At 39.7% G+C, this 20,858-nt stretch overlaps 1 protein-coding gene across 1 annotated transcript in view; it reads right to left on the bottom strand.

Annotated features, from left to right (window-relative positions):
- The window catches only part of SLC2A9 (solute carrier family 2 member 9), an 82,591-nt gene that overhangs the window by 59,782 nt on the left and 1,951 nt on the right, over nt 1–20,858 (bottom strand). The window contains exons 2-5 of the mRNA XM_008645139.2: nt 17,527–17,625; nt 12,368–12,528; nt 8,506–8,630; nt 7,264–7,409 (exon numbers count right to left, since the gene is read on the bottom strand). Coding sequence (XP_008643361.1) covers nt 7,264–7,409; nt 8,506–8,630; nt 12,368–12,528; nt 17,527–17,625 — 531 coding nt within the window. The remainder of the gene's footprint in view (nt 1–7,263; nt 7,410–8,505; nt 8,631–12,367; nt 12,529–17,526; nt 17,626–20,858) is intronic.

Raw genomic sequence — 20,858 nt, 5'->3', positions numbered from 1 at the left:
CCAGTGAATTAGCAGGGACTAGGGTAACTTGGAGTCACCTTTTGCAAGCCTGACTCAGTAGCAGAACAGTTTCCAGGAGTATGAGACCACTTCCTCAAACTCTTGTTATAAACTTAGACAAATCCTGATCAAGAACCCCCATAACTGGGAACCAGAGCTGATGAGACAAATTCCTATGTTATTTTTCCCAAGTCCTACACTAACTTTTGCTTTTAAGAACTCACTAAGAACTAGCAATTAATATACTAAAACAGACTCCACAAAGCAGCATGTTTCTACAGATACAAACAGCTCCATCACCGTCCAGGGCATCAATGAAGACACTGAACAGGACTGGACTCTGGGCTACATCACTAATTACTGGCTTCCAAACTAGACTTTGCTTCAGTTCATTATATTTCTAGAATATAACTAGGCAGAATGAAGATGTTGTGGGGTTTTTTATTCTACACAGCCAGATGTTTGAAATTATCACAAACAGGACACTTTAGGATTTCAAGTGATCCTGGAAAATGTTAAACTAGTGGATGCATTTGTCCTACTCTAATGGAAAATACAAACACCATTTTATATTCTGTAGACAGCATAAGGCATAAGCTGCTTTAATTTCTGAGATTCTGCATGAAGCTGCAAAAGCTCACCTGTCTCTTACTGCTGCAAGAGCTCTGTTCTATGCTCTGAAATTCTCACTTGTATTTCAAAGAATATCTTTAACTATAGTCACTATCATGGCTCAAGGAGAAGATAAACATACAGAACAAAAGAGCTCACAGAAAAATATAGAGAAACTGGTTGATTCATGCTTTGTGTTACCACTCTAATGTGTCAGATTCATTTCCAGAGCATCTCCAACACACCATTTTGCCATTGATGTGGACCTGCAGGCTGCAGGTCCCTAGAGCAATTCAGAATTGTTTTCTCTACTCATCTATAATTTACTGACAGTTTTTAAGGAATCATTGGATCTGAGTCAAGAGTCTTAGGAAGAAGGATCAGTTAAAAAAAAGAAAAACAAGGGAAAAATCACTCTGAAAATGAAGCTTTGACAAGTAAAATCAAAGCTTATTTTCAGAACAGCCTTCAACTGCACAGGCTGTACAACCTATTCCATCACTGTCTATTTTCATGCAAGTGAAGGAATACTTTAAAAGATCTTGGTAAAGCAAAATGAAAAATTCCTGTATAAACTTTCCTAAATACACAGTTATCTATCACATCAAATACATAATTTTTAAGAGGTCTAGTAAAGAAAATTAGAGTTTAACACAGCATCTACAGAAGTTTTTAGTTTTATCACAGCTGTTCCTCAGCAAGGTTCACTTGTGTAAAAAACTAACTTGAATGGGACTCATCACAGAGATGTTACCTTACTATACATATAGTACAGTGTCTGTGGAGTTCATTGGTCCTTTTCCAAATTTAGCTCAATTTGCTGCAGAAATTGATATTGATATTTATATCAGTAGCAAAATTTCTTTGCTAAAATAATGAATTGTGGAAGGACAGTTTGCCCAGTGTCACCATGTCTCACAAACCTATTTTCAGCTAAATCCCATTTTAAAAACAGATAGTCTCTAGCCAAATATGCATTTAAGCTGCTAAAAAGCCTCAAAAAAGTGTAATTAGACTAATTCATGCTTCTTCTATGACAAAGACAACATTGAATTAATAATGTTTGTGTGGGATACGCCCAGCCACTGCCCTGGAGGGATGTCTGCTGAGATAAGGAGATTGAGCAATCTCCCAGCAGGACTCCCTGGAAAGGCAACCACTTTTGGGTCATGGCGAGGAAAGGTAGACCCACAATCCTTTGGGATACCCTATGCAGATCATTCTGTAACCCACTGGTCTGTCTCAGACCCTCCGTAATCCATTGGTCCTCTTGTTGATCCCCTGTATCCCTATAAAAGAAGACCAGTTCGCCCCTGTGGGAGGGAGCTCGTCCGTGGCTCTCCCCTTCGCTGGAGGGGACCCACAATAAAGCTACCTTCGTGCGGAACCAGCCACACGGGCCTTCTTGTCTCTCTCTCCGGGCCCTGCAGAGCTGAGCTGGAATCACGAGCTGATATCACTAAAGAGCTGACAGCTTCTGCAAGGGCTCCTCTGCCAGCAGCTGAGAGGAAGACACCGGGCCTCGGGAAGGCGATTCCTTTCGGGACCATCTCCCCGGACCGGTCACCTCTTCGTGGGTCACAGCCTCGGACCCCACCACCAGCTATAATATGTTTGTACCTGTAACCACATACACAACAGTTTTGCAACAAATTCCAAATGTTTTTAAAGAAAGATTGAGAAGAGTCTAGAAAAGACAGCATGCCACTTCAAGATAAATTCTGAATCTTCTCTGGTGTACTTCGTTTTATATTGCTTTGAGTGTTTCCCCAGCATGGGGTTACCGGTAAGAGCTGTTTAACCCTGACTTTTCTCCTCAAGAAGCCACTTCCCAAATCTGATCATTGCTTCTCGCTCCTGTACCTTGTATTGCTTGATTACACTCTAAAACAGAATGACCAAATCTACTTGCAACACTCAAGAGATGGAGACATCAGGAATTTCACTTTTTTCTGTTTAGTCTACTTTTTTCCCCCCCCTCTTTTCTCTGAAACACTTGCACAGTAATAGTATTTATTCAGAAAGTGTTGCTCTGGTAAGTCTTAGGCTGCAAGCACAGCAAAGTTTTTAGGGTAACATACTATCCACTGTGAAACAGCGTACCCATGTAGTTAGACAAGCTCCTGGGTGCATGACCTAGAAACACTTGAAGTGTATAAAATAGGGTTGCTGAAGTAAACAAAAAAACCTTTCTGTTTTCCCATTGGTGTACCTATGGCAAACAGCTGTTCAGTCAGAGAAGCAGCCAGACCTGGCTAGCCACCTGGGCCAACTCAGGGAGAACAACAGCAGCTTGGCAAAGCCTTACACACCACGCACAGGAAAAGGGGCTGGAAGCAGAAGCCTGAGGAAAGCATGGCAACAGGCAACTGTTTCAGCTTTACCTGTTCTGAATACATATACATACTGTGAAACATTTTTTTCCTCTCCTTTCCCGTATTGACACACAGATAAAGGAGATAATGAAGCTCAACATATATTGAAAATAAGAACATCATGACTACTGCAAATGTATTCAGGAACTAAATCCTCTATAGTTTAAGGAAAGATTAAAACCCAACTTCATTAAACAAAATGAAGCAATAGAATAGACAGTCTGATAGTTTACAAGCTTTAAAAGATGTTACCATGCAAAGGAAAACCTGTGGAGCAGGACATTTCACGCAGGAGGAGCTAGATGAGTTAGCTAGAGAGATATCTAAAGTTACACGGAATATCAGAATCAGGCCAGACAATATTCACCCAAGACAGTAAGTGTAAATTTTTACTCTCAAAACTGAAGCTGACAGTGCACTGGCCTTTGCTCTGTCAGGAAAAATGGGCTGGGTGATTCAATAGCAGAATCACAGGAACAGAGAGAAAGGAAACAGCTGAAGGGCAGTGTTTGAAGAAGTGACAGGTCTAAGATGGTTTGTCCTTATCTTATTATCTGTTTTTTCCTTCAGTCAGATATATGGAAAGCTGCACATGCTATACAACTAAAAATGGCCTGAATTAAATAATCATGTCTCCAGTAGCAATAATTCAGTGCCTGCAATACAGCAGACAATATCATTGCACACCTGTGGGTCTGCACCAAGGTGTCATCTACAGATGCCATGGCTTCCTGAAGAATTAAGGACTCTGGCTTATAGAACACAAGATGCCAGCACGTGAAAATAGGCTCACAGCTCTCAGCAGTTGGGCTGGTGAGGAGAAGCAGGTCACCAGCACACAAAGTCATTGAGCTCTGCACTCTGATCACCAGCCCGCTTTACCATTGTAGAATTTCCTAAACCTCAGCGGAGACTTAGCAGATATGATTTCTCATAGGTTGAGACCTATAAGAATCAGAATTTTGGATAAAAAGCATTGCTTGGATTTGTTGGATGGGAGGGAATTAGGACTGTGGAAAGCAAGTAAAATTATCAAGTCACTGCAGCAGAAGACTGTTGTCACAACTGCAGATTTTCTCCTTCAAATAATCACTCTTGATAAGCACTGCATACTAAAAAAACACATTCTAAAACTGGTACCTTTGGAGACAACTATGATAAAATTATATATATTCAGAATCAAAAAAATTGCCTGTAATTAGGTGTTACAATCTTTATTAGATTGGAATTTTTTTGTTGCATTTGCTCTTTTATACTATAATTTAAGAATTGGACATAGTCATATTTGTCTAGTTCATGTCAATACAGCAGGACACAGAAAATAGTTAAATGCATTTCTGCAATACTTCAGTCAAAACATTTCCAGGAAAACCAGGAAATATTTAATATAAGTATATTTTTAAAAGTATAATTTCATCTGGGTTAGCTGTATAATCTTGTTCTCCTAGGTTCAAATTTAAACCAAGAACTTTTCCTGAGAAGGGCTTACAGGGTGAGAAAGAGATTAAAGATCTTGTGTTCCTAGAGGAGGTGAAGTTTAACCTGAAACACAAAGATCACAAGGGATGGGGGGAGGAGAAAGGAAGTGCACTGTAGTAAGTGGTGGAAATAAAAAAGAAACAGAGAGGTACTAAGGAATAAATAACAGTTGATCAAAAGAATAATGCAAATAAATTGACAGAACTGGCATTAAAAGGTATTAGAAGGAAATGAGAGGATTGACAACCCTCAGCACTTCCAGTAGAAAGCTTGGGAAAGCTGAAGGAATAGGAAACAGCCCACCAGCCTTAAGCAAGTAACCCAGCCAGAGCTGACCACTGCCCCTCAGCACTGCACCTGGGGCTGCCCACATGCCTCCTGCTGCACCTTGACCAATCTTGACAAATAAAAGGTCGCTAAAAAATCACTTTAGAGCTGCTTAACCTACTTGATACAAGAAGCAGTAAGGACTTTTGAATTGCCTCAAGTAATACTCATTGCTTCAGAGCTATTTTTATCACAGTTCTGCATTTAAAGCGACACTTTTGAATTTGACAACAGTTGAAATCATCACTTAGGTTGTTAATAAATGCTTGTTAGCACTATGCCCCACAGTCAACATAAACACTTTCCTTTTCTGTGGAGAGATTTCTACAGAAGCACTGAAGGCAACAACCTCATATAATCCACATAAATGCATCAAGCTCCAATTTAAAATTTAAATTTTCTGCTCAAGTTACTTCAACCGGAAGTCTGTTCCTAACATCACTCTGATGAATTTCAGCATGCAATTATTCACGCAATATTCATAAAAAGTCATTCTTGTAGCCATACTGTCCTTGAGATTAAGCCACTCTGTTCCTTCTGCAGGTCTCTTTCTTGTGTTGACACCATGCAGTCAGTTCCTCTCCCTTCCCTCTATTTACTTGACCACACAAACAACAGTGCTGTTACCTCCTCTAACAAGACAAGACCTCATCCATGCCAACAGCCCTTCTCATGTCCATTCCTGGTTCAAAGAGTCTCCTCCAGAAAGATGTCCAGCTCTGTTTTTGTTCCTCCTTTCTTCAAATCCATCAATGCTTAGACACTAAGGTTAATAACCTCTTTAGAGGTTAGACATTTGCTCAATGACAGAGCTTAGCAGAAAACTCATGAAACCATGACAGAAGACAAGTATTTGTCACTGGTATTATTTACAACAAATTTTGATAAGAAATAAACAACTACAGAGCAAAAAAATAAAAACTACCTCCCACTGAAGGAGTTTCAATGGGAACCCCACACAGCTAGGCAAGAAAATCCTGCTTGAGTAAAACCAAGAGAAATTAAAACAAAAAACCCACCCACATACCCAACTAGAATATTCAAGCTGCCTTCAATAAATTGGCTGGAAATATTGTAATTCACATCAGCCAAAGTTTTGATCCTTTTACATGCTCATGTTACCCATCTTGAAAATTACTAATTCTACAGATAAAGCATATTTCTTCTTCCATAAATTAATGTTGATCTTTAATGGCACGATATTAATTAACTTCACACTAAAGCAGGTTGTAGAGGCAGAAACATTACCTCCATAATTTGGTAGCAGCAGTAATGGGGATGAAAGGAAAGCAAGAAAAGAAATAAAATCAGCAAGAACAAGCTGAAATCAAGGAATAAGAATTTGCATCTAAGCAATTGAATAGGCCTCTTGACATTTCATACACTCCTTTGTAACAGACTGGCTTCCAAGGCAAGAGAAGGCACATCTGTAGAAGCCACACAATAAAAGCCATTTTAAGTTTTTTTCCTAAAATCTGTTGCTTTGAATGGGCAGGGGAGAAATTTATCCTTCAATAAAGGGTGAATTGAATCAAATCATTTGCCTTCAGGAGAGCTCAACAGAATAAGAAAGCTGGTCAGACAAAAATAAAAGTGGCAGGGAGGACAGTATCATTACAAAGGAGTTGCATTTGGATGGACAAAGGACAAGCTCCTCTCACTTTTCAACTGTTTACTACTTTTTCTGGCTGTCAGAAGGGATTCTGAGTTCAAATTTCATTGTGAGAGGATTTCTGCAGACATTTCCTCCACACTGCCTTGAAGACTCATCTCTGAATGGAAAGTACCTGGTTGGATCAGATGACTACTGTGGTTCCTTCCAACCTTACCTGTGATGTGATTCTGTATTTCCAAGTGCCAGCCTGAACAAAACTCGAGTTCATTTATTCAGAGTAATGATGACATCCAGTGGCCACCAAGTTAATCTCAGCCTATGATAGCAAGACAGCCTCTTATCTGAATAGATAATCTTTCCATAAAGCTGTGTGCTAACTCTGTGCTTCTATCACTTAGTCTAAAAGCAGGTCTGCATTACAAGGAACATTATAATCACTAAGCAAGAGTTTTCCTATTCAGGTTCTCATACTCTAACCAGGGCTTTTTCAGTTCTATTTCACATTGAAAACTTAGAAATTGTTGATATAAAAACTCTTAAGCATTTCCATGGTGCTCAAAGAAACCAGAAACTAGCAAAAATAGATGTACATCAAGAAAGGGGGAGAAGGGGACCTGCATACGGACACACATAAGACACTCAAGCTGGTGAAACTGCTGGGCACATCTACAAACTTAGTCACACTTTTAGCACATGCTTTTAGAAGACATGGAGGAAAATGATTTTTCAAAGGGCTTCAAAACAAAAAAAAAGTCTCTGTTTTCCACTTTTCTAAATAATCCAGTCAAAACATGAAAATATGACACTTAGAGCATGCTTGTGTTCTTTGACAGAAAAGGTCGGTTAAATACTTACTTGTCCAAATATTTCTGGCAGCCCCAAAACTTGACCAGTGAAAACACCAATGCAAATGAAAATTGCTGTGACCTGACCCAACGAACCACGGATTTCCTTAGGAGATATTTCACTCAAATACATGGGAAGGGCACTTAAGGAAATGCCTACAAAGGAAGAACAAAACCCATATATTAAGTCAATACTTTTCATTATTCCAGGTATGCAACAAATTTCTATTGAAAGGAGTCTGAGTGGTAATCTGCTCACAAGGGTGGCATAAAAACACACAAGGAACAGAATTACATCTATCCACAGATAACATGAATTATTTTCCCTCCATGTCTAATTACTCTCACACCATTTAATAACTATGGGATTGATTATCTGTTACAGATCTGCAGCGATGTGCGTAGGCTGGTTTTTGAAGTGGAGCACCAAAGATTACTCAGAGATGAGAATCTCCAGGAGATTTTGCTCATCCCAAAGCAAGCAAAATCATACTAGCGCTGGTGTGGGGAAGGAAAAAAAACCCCTGTGCATCAGTCAGACAGAGTAGACATTGTCAGATGAAGTGTTTTTACTGTAAACAGTATTAGCAGATGTTCCTCTCAATACAGGCTTACAGCTGCAATGAACTCTTCACAATAGACATAAAACGAGCTGGAATGCTGCTTAAAGCCAGGAAAAAAAAAAAAAAAAGCGTGACCCTGGTCAGTACAATGACAATGTTTGCACAGTTCCAGAAGTTTGGTTGTTTGGTGATAATCTGAGATAAAAATTAGCAGAGACCTTTCCTTCTAGCTGCAGGATTATTCTGGTGCTACAGTACCTCCATGGTTTACTTTCAAACTGCTAGGAGCAATTGATGAGGTACCAGACCTTCCTTAGTCCTGCAGGTATTAGCATGGGATCCAACAACTTCTAAACACACAGCAACAAGCACTGTTAAATTAGCAGAATAGAATCTCCTAGCCAAGGGATTTCCATGGAATGGAAACAAATACACTCTGCCAGAGCTGGAATAGGAAAGGTGGGGGAACAACCAGCATTGCTAGCAGCAGCGAGCATCCATTCCAGTGTCTCCTCCAAACGTCAGATCCTCCAGCCCTCAGTGTGCCATTTTGCCCCAGTGAAATCAGAGTGGCTACAGCTAGTCCCTGGAATGCCTCTTTAATGCAAAGCAAGTTCTAACTGGGGAAGAGGAGAAAGTTTGTGCACGGCACAAGCACGTCAGACATGTGGAGTGTGACCAAAGCTTACCTGCATCAACACCCATGATAATGCGGCCCAGTATGAGCATTTCAAAGGACCCTGCCAGCAAGGACAGGGACATCAACAGTGCAGCTGCCACTGCAAACACGTTATTGAGCAGCAATGTGCATTTCCTAAAAGGCAAAGATGGTTTAGGTAGAAATCAGCATCATGGCAGTTAAATCGAGTTATATTAGAAGCACACTAAGCTATTATTCTTAAATATCTATAAATAAAAAGTGCCTTACAAACTAAACTCTTAGATGTTGTGTAGAGTTCTGAGAAACAGCACTGTACCCAAGTGGATACAGTTTCAAACCTATACCACAATTTAGAAGAAAACATAACATAGGTAACTAAAGAGCTGTACTTCAAAAGCACAGCAAGGACCTGTCCTATGCATCCTAAAAACCCAAGTGCCAGGCCTGAGGCTCTGTACATGAATATAAATAAGCATACTCTGGATAGATGTCTGTATGGAGAAAATAAAGAGTATACCTCAAATAGCAATAAGCTGTTATAACTACAGGCACTTTAATGCTACATACAGTTTTTGCCACTTTGAGAACTTCTCAACTGTGACATTATCAATGTCATTGTAATTCATCCTTAAATCCTTGATATTAAAAACATGCATTGAGGAAAATTATTTCCTACTTGTAGAGTTAGAAAAAATATTTGACCTCATTCAAGTAATAAAAATCAACCCTTTTCTAAAAATTGTTGGAATTAACCAAAGTATAGATTTATGTACTTCTTCCCCACTTTTAAAATTATTTCATTCTCTAACAGTTAAACATTAATTTTTTTTTCAAATAAAATAAATATTCTTTATGGCAAATTATTACTTAGTTTAAAATACAAACAAAATAATGAAAATATATTTTAAAATTTTCAAAACATCTAAATTTCTCATTTGCCAACAGCTTAACTCCTTTCAGTTTTCATCTCTCAGAACATTCTGCTCAAGTTTGAGGGACCCATTAATTTAAAAGAAGAGGAATGACCGGGAAGGCTGTCTACCTCTTTTCTTTCTAGAGTAGGTGACAAACTGACCCCCAGTTCTCATTCTTTTCAACATGCAAGTATCAACTGGAAATCTCACACCCATTGGATAAGTCACCCAACATCTCACAACAGATGCATGCATTTTTGAAATGAAATATTTTTAATACTTGTGTTTTTAATTACTCCTTCTGCTTTCTAGTGAGTTTTGAACACTGAATGAATAGCATGGCTTGAAGATTGAAAAAGGAGGTACAATTCATTTAAAGTCTGTACAACATAACTGTCAAGAGTGATGATTGTACTATCTGAGACAGATTTTTCAAATGGATATACACTCAGAGATGGCTGAAGTGATATAAATAATGACAAAAACGGAAACAAAATGTTCATTCAGGTCAAACAAGTCTTATACACTCATCTGAAGATGCTACTTTTTTCTCCCTTAATTTAAATAAAAACTATAAAATACATATTTTCTTGAGAAAAGATTGGCCAGCAAACACCTATACTATGCAGCTGAGAAGAGAAAAGCACAGCCTAACTAAGCACGATAAAAACAAAGGCTTTGGCAGGCTAAAAAGGAAATGAAAACAAGAAGACATGCTGTTTAGGATGTTACTGTATAAAGTGGTGTCTGTGGCAAGGTTTTGGAAGTGAAGAGGCTGCAAGGGTGGCTTCTGTGAGGAGAGAGAGGGTATAACCAGGCCAGTGGAGGAGAGGGGGATCCAGACCTGAGCAGGGACGTCCCCAGAGGGACTGTGGTCCACGGGGACCCACGCTGGAGCACAGGAGGAGTGAGGAGCAAGGAATGGCACAGAGAAGTTGCTGCACACTGACTCCAACCCCTTGAACTGTCCTTTCTCTCACTGAAGGAACTGAGAGTGACCACTGGCTGTGGTACCAAGAGGAAGGAGAGGACCCTGTTGTGATGTGACCTAAACAATCCCTTGAGCATATTGTTTTGGGTACTCAGGATAAACAACAGCAGACTCCCTTCATTAGAAGAGGAGAATTTAAATTGTGAAGTGTCAAAGTCGCATCTGAACATGGGAATTATGTTTATGCGGATGCAGGTTCCCTTTCAAAAAATTACTCTACATGTCTCTTGAAGAAAATAGGGCCTAGGAATCCAGTAATTTGGAATTTATGTTTTTACCCTTACAGCAATATGATTCAAAAGTGTTCTTTTAAAGTCATACATTATTTCTGACTAATGCTTTTAATCCCCCTTAGCTCATTTTTCTGTGTCAGTGTAAATGGAGCTCAGCTTCATCATACACACAACCCTCCAACCTACACTTGAGCAATTTAACAGCAAAGTGTTTTATTGTTCTGCCAACATTTCACAATGTGCTCCTCAATTACCATAATGATGTGGCAGTCTGGTTCCTAGACCAGACAAACACACTGCAGTGTGAACAGCAAACTCAATGACCACTCTTTGGTGAGCAGCCTTTATTCACACAGCCCCTTCCCATCTCTGCTCCAGCACCCATCCACTGTATCTATGACAGAGCTGTTTTCATGGCTTAATGGAAAGAAACATAATAAACAGGGGCAGAGTCTGCAAGTGTAAAGGTTTGCCCTGGAAATCTGACCAGCTCCAATAAAAGTGGTGTGTCTATGACAGAGATCAGCCACCACTTTAACAAACCTGTTCACAAAGCTGTTCTACTTGTCACTGAAAATTCAAGCCTTCTGTGAACCCATTTTTATTTCACTTTATTTTAATAATGATTCAGAAATATTCTGGGAATTAATCAGTCTGAGTCAGGCACAGTTTATTTCTAACAAATGTGTTAAAGCCAAATGTATGGTTTTTCAGAAGAAATTGAAAACATTAAAAAAAAAATAATGTGACTATGTAAAATATTTAAGATTTGAAGATGAGGTGCTGAAGTGACAAAATAAATTCATGAAGAATGGGTAACATCTAGGAATACTGACTTACCATAAGCATGAAATGGAAGAACCTGAAAATACACTCTTGGAGATGAAAAATGAGATATGGACAAGTTGGGAGAATGAAAAATAGACCTAGGAAAGTACAATCTAATGAAAATAGTGAAAATGTGAAACAGAAAAATAAGAACACTGGAGGTTTATTCTTATACTTAAGCCTCCATGATGATGTTCTCCTGTGATTTAACTGACCAGAAAACATCAAATAATATTGAATTCGCAATTAAGGAAAATCTAAATGAGCAGTTAGTATGAATGCTACAATGATGTGCTTTTTTTCATGCCCTTCTAAATACAGATAAATTATAAATTACCCTTAAAATTCTCTTTGAAAGACTCTATGGCACAAAAATTTACAGAAATACCTAGTTAGTACCTGCAGCAAAAATGTAAACACACATCAGCGTAAACATTCCTAAAATACTCATATTCTCTTTGGTCAAGACTTGGTCAAATACTGCACTGTACAGAATGTGGATGGCATCCCCCGCTTCTTGGGGAAGACCATATGTGAATTTCATCCTAGACCAGTTCTTCAAACTGTACTTTAAGTTGACAAAAGGATGGAAAAAAGAGTATATTTTTATTACCATATGATAACAAATGCTGTTAAGAAGCAAATGAGATACATCGACAGGTTGGTTTGTTTACAGGAAGGTATTCAGTAGACTCATGAAACAAGAATCTGCCAGTCCTTTGTGAAATCTTTTCTATTTTATGGTATTTTCCTTTGGCATCTCAACCCACTGCCCATTCAGAGCAAATGGTTTCTGTGACTCAAATGATGCACAGTAAGTTTCCAGAATTTAAAGATTGATTTGTTTTTAAATAAAAGTAAAACCTTCTAGAGAGACTAAGTGAGAAACTACTTTAGAAAATGCAACTTTTCCAAAACTCTTACCTTCCAAAGAACTTCACAATTGGCGTAACAATAATGGCACCCACAAGGCCACCAATGGCAAAAATAGAAACAGTTATGGACCAGAGGAGCGTCAGTGTGCCTTCATCCACAGAGAAGCCATATCTCCTCTCCCAAGTTTCATTGTAAAACTTCTTGATATACTGAAAGAAAATACATAATAAAAATAAGTGTAAAAAAAAAAAAATCACATTCTAAGAATACAACTCAGAGAAACAGAATTAAAGACCAAAAAAAACCCAGTAGCTTGCTTGCAGGAATCACCCTTGCTCTTCTGTCTCCCTCCTCCAAAAAATAGGGCTTCATTTATAGATACAACTTCAATAAAACTAACTGAATCAGTCCAAGCATATAAACATTTAACTACAAGGTGGTCACAAACAAGGTGGGGAAAAAGCCCCACAGGTAGACATGAATGTCTGGGACCAGATCATTCTTTAGCCTTTAATCTGCCAAAGTTTACGCTCTTCTGCTTTCCTCACATGAGCACAGTTGCAGGTTTTTGAAGGATGCCTACTAACAGCTTCCCTTCCCTGATGTTTAGTTACACCAAGTTCTTCATCTTTTTAAAGGGTAAAGATAGTTCCAAGACAGCATCTTAACATACTCTCTGTATTTCCTGCAGAGACATCACCTATTTACTTTCTATTTAGTCAAGCTTCTTTGTTTTTATGCTGCTCCCATTTCGAAACCAAGGAAATGCCACCGTCGTGCCTGATGCTCTGGTGAGGATATAGTACCAGGCAGTTGCAGTCGCCACAGGAGAAGGGCACAACACACTTGGGAAAAGCTCTCAAGCTCTACAGTATCAAAAGTTTAATCTTGGCCCTTTTTTCCAGAGTCTTCTCCAATTTCCTTCAGAATGTAACAGCTCCTAAATTATCCTGGGACAGTACTCAGCATTATAAGCCACTACATTTTCCCTGTTCAAACTAGGAATTTCAAACTTTACCTAATGTCTGGCCTTGGACACATGAAGTACTCAATTTGAGGGCTTTTAGTTTGAATCATCACCTCTCCATCTGCAAAGTAACTAAGAAAGCCGAAGGTAGAATATACAATTTCCTGTCTTCCATCTATCAAGTTTCTAGTAAACTTCTTGTGCCCTGAATTAAAAGGAGAACAGGGTTATTTCTCCCATCCTATCTTAAATGTTCCTAAACAGACAGGAAAAGAAAAACACTTAAAAAACAAAGAAACAAAAAAACCCAACAACTTTTAAAAAAAAGGAAGAAGAAAAGTCAATTTGGTGCTTGAATGACTTAGATGTCTCACAGTAAGGTTCCAAATGAATCTGCCATTAAACCAAATAGTAACATCTTAGTTTTTTAACACCAATACTCAGATATATTTAGATTCAGACACCTTCTTGTCTATTTGAAATTAATTTCTGACAGTAATGGATATTAAGAGAAAGCACTTTTGGAACACCATTAGCATTTCTTGTTAATGATATTGGCTAAAAATAGTATGTAAATTACTCTTCCCTTGTGTTATGACTAATTTCTTCAGCATAGCTTAGTTATTTACAAGGAGTCATCAAATAACTGCAAATATTCAAGAAAAGAAAGTACAAACTACAACGCTCACTAGTAATAGGTAGATGGATGTTCTGACACGTACCAGCACCTCTCTCTGGATTCCCCTTGCCAATAAATAGGAAGCTAATAAAACACAGACATTTTCAGGAGATGCACATGAAACAAAACAAACCTGGTAGAACAAATCCACTGGATTTGAATCCATTGAATTCTGTGGAAAGGCTCCTTTGGGATTTAGACCAGGTATCTCAATAGCACTAAAGGCATAAACTTGTATACAAAAATTTTAGCCCATAAAGACTACAAAAAAATGGTAGCTGATTGATATCAGTATATTATTTTCTCAGCTGCCTGAGTTCATTATGATAGTAATGCTAGGGTGAGAAAGATAAGAGGAATATAAGGAAAATATATAGGTTTTTATATATATTAATCTAATGGATACATTTTAAATACAAGGGGAATATTTTCCTTGTCTTACCCATAGTTACAGAGGTCGTTCACACACAGTGATAGCTACTGAACCAGCTGTCACAGCAGGCTGTATGTTTGTGCCATAGGAACTCAGAGCTGCAGCCTCCTGCAGGAAGAGGGCAAGGGCTGCAAAGCAGAAAGTAGCAGGGCCTTTGCTTCCCGCACAGAGCACAAAGCACATCATTGTTCCACAGGCATTGCCCACAATTGGTCCATTAAATGAACTGTAGAAATTCAGCTCAGAATAAGACAGCTTCAACTTGTATTCAATTAAATCTTTTGTCTTCCTACTGCCAAACGCTCCCATATGTTTTTAATAAATTCTGGTAACTCTTTGAACAAGCCCTTGGAGACTTGTAATTCTGGGTTTCTCAGAGAATAATACCTGTGATGGGCCATGCTCTTTCCCACAGAACTACAGGGAACTGAGTGGGAAGCAATCTCAGCTCTGAACAGAGGATGTGCAGCTTATTTCCCCCTTGAAACAATCAGGAATTTAGACTAACTCTGCCTGAACTAAATTCAGATGACCTGAACTAAAGCTCACCTTTGAAACAATCAGGAATTTAGACTAACTCTGCCTCACGAGATGACCTGAACTAAAGCTCACCCGTGAGAACTATAGGAGAATCCCCCTGTGGTTTGATGAGCTGACACAATTTGTATCAAAAAGAAGGAAAATGGACACAAGAATTTACAAGAATGGACACAAGTCTTAAATTAACTTCCCTCGCTCCATCAGCTAAGTCATCCTACTGACATGCTTGTTCCAGGATCCTGGAAACATCCTGTGTTTTATTCAACAGTCATTATCAAGCCTTTTTCCACTACTTCTCAAAGGATCATACAGTCCTCTAAGTTTGGAGGACTTCAGCATCAAGAGGAATTGTACTGAAGTAAACAGGGGCAGAAGATACCCAGCATCCCACAGAGAGAAGGACATCTGGCAGTGTCAGCTGTAAGCTACATGTCACCACAAGAAGTTATTCATCCTACCAAGTTTGTAAGTGAAACTCAGCTCACAACTTGTAGGAATTTCTGCACTCCCAGTATAACCTCTTACAGGGCTGCTGTTACCTACAGCTACAAGATGCTCTGCTTTGGCATTTCTCAGTCATCTCACATCAGTATTCCCAAAGGGTCATGTTGCAGCAGACTGGTTTAGTAACATACAGGAGAAAACAGATGGAGCAAAGGTTCCTTTTCTTGTGCTGCAAGAAGCACAGCTTTGGTAAGGCTCACTGCTCCCCACCATGGCCATGACCTCAGCCTATGCTCTTCCCTTCAACCTAGTCACTGGGACCAGCTCCAGGGACAGGGACAGGAAAGTGGTCTGTTGTAGGCAAATGGATGACACACACTAATCCTGGAGCTGGAGAGGGGGCCAGAGGACAGAGTGGTATTTTATTCTTGAGCTACACAACTTCCTTGCCAGTAGGATTACTCCTTATCCCTAGCTAATGTATGGCTTAACATGAATAAGAAAGATACAAAGTTCTCAATCAAACACTGAAACACCAAGGGACACTTCATGCATACCTGTAATAGTATGGCCAAAGCCATTCACATAGTGCCCAGTTTCAGTCCAAAAGCCGCACTGAAGATTTCAAGCAAAACCAGACAATTCTGGAAGTATTATTAAGCACAACACCTGGAATTTAGCATCTGTCACTGGATTGCATTTTCAACCTACCCACGCACACTCTGATCACCACTGCAATCTATCACATGGTTCAAAGAGAACTGTCTGAGTGTTGTCAAGGAGCACATCCTATCATCCTTTCTTTCCCTCACTCCTGCAGAAAGTGACAGGAGAGCTCTCACTACCAGGACAGTCCATTTTTAAAATGGTACTTAAAAGTTTAGAAATCAGCTTATTCTCACTGCTCTGTTGAGAGCCCCAAGGCAGTGCAGGAAGGATTTTTACCATCAGGCCAATCGATACCATTGCACACAAAATTACAGCTTCTTGCTGATTTTTTTCCAAGCCATGTTTATCCTCTGATGACTGCAAGGTGAAGTGATGCCTGGACATGTCATGCTACATTAACATCCAATTTATCCAAGCTTAAATTATCAGTATATAAAACACCAGGAACTTGGATAAAACTCCCAGAAGTTATGAAGCAAGTAATTAAAAATTTCTATTGGCTGAGTCTCTTCCTAGTCCTTTGGGTCAACAGTTTATCAAATAAAATTCACATATGAAACATAAATTAAAAAAAATATGCCTCTTTCATTATTTGCGTAAATATTGCATCCATCTTTAACACAAAAAACCTGCCTAGGTGGCAATCTAGCCTACAAAAATTTCATGAAAGAAGGAGCTAGCTTTGGAGAAGAACTATTTTGAAATGGAATTTCCACAGTTAATTCCAAATATTTACTAGCTACTTTTCAAAATAGTGTTGCTTGCAACTCCACTGAATTGCTTACTGCTGTCCTTGACTGAATTGAGGGTCTCTAGACAGCCAGTGTAAAAACAAAATGTTCATATTTCCATTTGTAATAACTGATATTTTAATGAAATCCCCACAAATTTTTTATACTGATTTCACAGTGCTCTGTTCATCAAATCTATCCCACAAGTTTCAGGCAATAGATGGTCAACCCAGAAATTCAGAGTTCAGAACCAAACAAGGCATCACAACAAAACACAGAAGAAGAGGCCCATTATTTAGGAGGAAACCAGAAGCATTAGTTATAATATCACTACAGTGGGAATGAAATGCTGGGCAACCATCTAGAATTGAATGACATGAACAGAAGTTGCTACATGTGCATGCAGCTACCGAATACTCACCAGTCAGATATTAAAAATACTTTTTTACATAAAAATGTGCAAGAAGATTTAGGATTAACCTGGGCCTGGGAGACTGAGAAGCAAACCACATGCACCCTTTCACCTCAACAGCAGCGTTTAGCTCTCTGACAGCTACTGAATTTATGTGAAAACCTAATGGGGAGCAGAAAGGAGGTTATGGGCAAAGGAAAGTTAGTATATGAGATTTAATCCCCTTCTGCTATGTAATCAGGAGGGCTATTAAGGCAGGATGCTGAGGAGCACAATAGTCGGACAAGGCTGCCCTCTGCTGATATTAAATTTCACTTTAGTCAGTCACTTACCCCGGCAGGAGCGTTCACCACCGACAGATTGTAACCATAGAGAAAAGACGACCCAAAAGCACCAGTTAAAGAGGCTACAATAAGACTCCCAGACCAATTCTGAAAAACAAAGAAAAGATGCAGCCGTTGTTAGTACACTCAAAATTAATGTACCTCAGCTTTTAAACACTCCTTAGCTATCTTCCGTAGCTTCTGCAGGCAGATGTCCTTGCTGCAGAATAACAGCCTGAAACACTTCCCTTTGCTCAATCTGAGAAACATTAAATTTGAAGTGACAGCACCTCAGTTAACATCTACAGAGACATAAGTGAACATCTGAACTTCTTTCAACATCACAGAGTTCTGCTGCAAGCATTCTGTCTGCCCCCACACCAAAAAGTAAAATGCTGGGAGGGAAGCATAATCTCAGCCAAGGAAATTGTTGTCAGTATATCACTAACACAGCGAAGTAAGAAGTAGCATATATGTGATACAATAGGTCTGTGGATAGATCTGACTTGGATAAAAACTCATGAGATGGTGTGCCCCCACTGCCAAAAGGATTAATGAAATTGTGACAAAAAAATTAAAATGATGCCCACAAACTAGGTTTTGTAACCCAAATGCAAGTTTCCAACAGTAACTTGTTGCCACACACACTCTCCAGTGTCTCCAGACACTTTTGCACTTTTTCCCACTGACACACCTGTACCTCTCCCTCCTCAGGTCTCCTCCCCTCATCCTCCTCATACTCTTTTTTAGCCCACCTCTGCAAGCAATTTCTTCTTCCACATCAGCTGTTGAATGAAAGGTAGAACTGCTTTGATTTGAGAGATTTTGCATTTCAGGGTCCTTTCCACCTTCTCCAGTATTACCTTCTGTGACTCGGTTCTCCTGCTGGGTTACAGATTGTGGCAGAAGAGACCACTGCCAGCCATTCCCAAGAGACATTGACGTTAGTGTTTTGATGGCTGGTCAATTGCAAACATCACTTTGTAGATAATGAAAGACAACTCAGAATGGGTTAAAATTGATGTCTTTTTAATGTTTTCAATGTAAAATACAACTATAAGAATTTAGAATTTCAAGCACAGCTCACTGCCATTTATGCTCAGCCTCCTCTTTCACTGAAGCCTCAATCCTTTCAAAAGGAGGAAGACCTGCTTAAGCAGGCCTAAGAAATTCAGCTTCAGTTATATCACTCCAGACCACAACAGGTTAATGAGTCAATGCTTTCTGTCAACTGCACGAAATTGTGTGTTCGCTTTGGAAAGTAAAGGTCTGGAGCATGAGGGAGGTTTGTGTAGCCGGCACATGGAATAGCAGCAGTGACAGTAGACTGGAACGAGCTCCACCAGCCCTGCAGGCTCAGCAGGGCAGGAGAACACACCGTGGCTACTGGCATGTGCCAGAGCTCCTGTGCCACACTGTTGACATAGACTCACTGTGACCCATGGAGAAGGGATAAGATACCCAGGTGCCAGGGTGGGGATCACTCTGTACAACCCAGCACACGTGGGGTCTGCCATGCTCGTAGCTGCCAACCCTGAACATTCAAAATGCAGCCTGTGGGATGGCTGAGTGTTTTTAACTTCTTCCACATGATGTGGGAACCTTTTAAGAGATTACACAGTTCATTAACCAGCCTGTTTTTGGTCAAGCCAGGAGAAAGTGTGCAGCAGGCGAAAAGCCTTGTGTAAGAAATATATCCCATTGAGATCATTACATAAGCCAAACACAATTTATTATTATTAGCCAGCTTCTTAAAATCAGCCTACCACACACACACAGTTTGCACCATTACTTTGTTAGCAAAACATAGAAACTTGACATAAAGCTTTATTTAACTTCCAATTATAATACTTCGTGTTAGGTGCTTATTATTTCTCTGCTATGCACAAGCAATCCTGCACTTAGAAGAAATTCCTACTACTCTGAATGAATGATGCTAGGGGGAATATTGCTGGTGGTCTACCAGGCTGCTCCCAAAGGGCTCACAAACAATACGCGTGAGTTCCTAAGTGTTATGCAGTAATCTTGATGCAATATTTCTAAAGACTTCTACTCTAACAACATTAGACCCATCAGAAAAATTCTGCAAGCAAAATTATTTGGAACATATAGCCTAATCGTTATTAAAAACATTAATGAATGCATAAACCTTTCAGCACAGGCATTATATGTGCACGAGGCTAAGTGGAAGACAATGCAGGGCAAATCACAGAAGTGCTTAGGAAACCTCACACTGTAATAGCTGGGTTTAGAAACTTATTCAATACCATGAAGTTTTTAAGTATATGGGCTGCTGCAGAAAACCTCAGGCTCACTCAATTCAGAGGTTTTGGAACTTGGAACATCAACTTCTCCATGACCTGTCTCCTCATTCACTATTTTAAATATTTGCTCAGGCATCAGCAACACCAGATAAAGATGAAAGCACAATGAAGAAAGAATGTGAAAAAAAAATTCAAACTGTTGCTCAAAAAAATATTAACACTGTGGCAACATTAGTAAAAGGAAAGGAAAGAGAAGCACAACCCCACAGTGTCTTTTACAATTGCCAGGAAACAAGAAGGCAACCATGCCTCCTTCATAGGTGCTCCTTGGCTTCACGGCCATGTGAGTGCTCATGTGTCACTGCTGTCAGCCCAAGGGCAGGAATTTGTGACCATCACCACAGCAATAAGTGTTCAGTCAGGAAAGCTGCATGTCAGTTCACAAAAAAGATCTGCAGATACCCGAGGACTGCTTACTTGTCAAAGCCCACATTTTTGGTCTAATCAGAGATCCCAGGGCACTGTGCTTTGCAGATGCTTTTCTCAACTCCAGTCCTTGTTCAGTATGCAATGTAATATTTGTGCTGGCTACCATGAGTCTCAAATTGTCTAAATTGTGGTTTTTTATTTTTTTTTTTATTTAATGCATGACAGTTCTCTTTTCAGTTTGCACTTCAGTTTTCAAAACACAGTTTAGAGTACTGTACTTTGGGTAGTTATAGCCCCCTCCTCAGACTAAAATGAAACACAATTGTTAGTGGTAAATATTGCATGCATGCATAAGGAAGTTTAATCTTTTAAAATAGATATTGCTAAGACTTCCTATTGACACAGGAAAGGTGGACTCTGGAGCACCTTACCGGGGATATCCTTAATGGGACCCAGGTCCCGCCCAACCCGGGCGCTCCCGGCAGGTGCCCGCGCACCCGGCGCCCTCCGGCTGCTCTGCCCTCGGGGCTGCGGGAGATGAAGGGAAACTTCTGTCCCTCTCTCCCCGGCTCTGCCCTTCCCCAGAGAGCTCGCCAATACGGGTGGTCCTGGGGAGCAGCGAGGAAGCAGCAGCAGCGCCCTCTCCTT

This window comes from Corvus brachyrhynchos, unplaced genomic scaffold (assembly GCF_000691975.1).
Source record: "Corvus brachyrhynchos isolate BGI_N302 unplaced genomic scaffold, ASM69197v1 scaffold80, whole genome shotgun sequence".
In the NCBI taxonomy this organism is placed as follows: domain Eukaryota; kingdom Metazoa; phylum Chordata; class Aves; order Passeriformes; family Corvidae; genus Corvus; species Corvus brachyrhynchos.
Note: the sequence above shows the minus strand (reverse complement) of the source record. Positions and strands in the feature narration are given on the sequence as shown.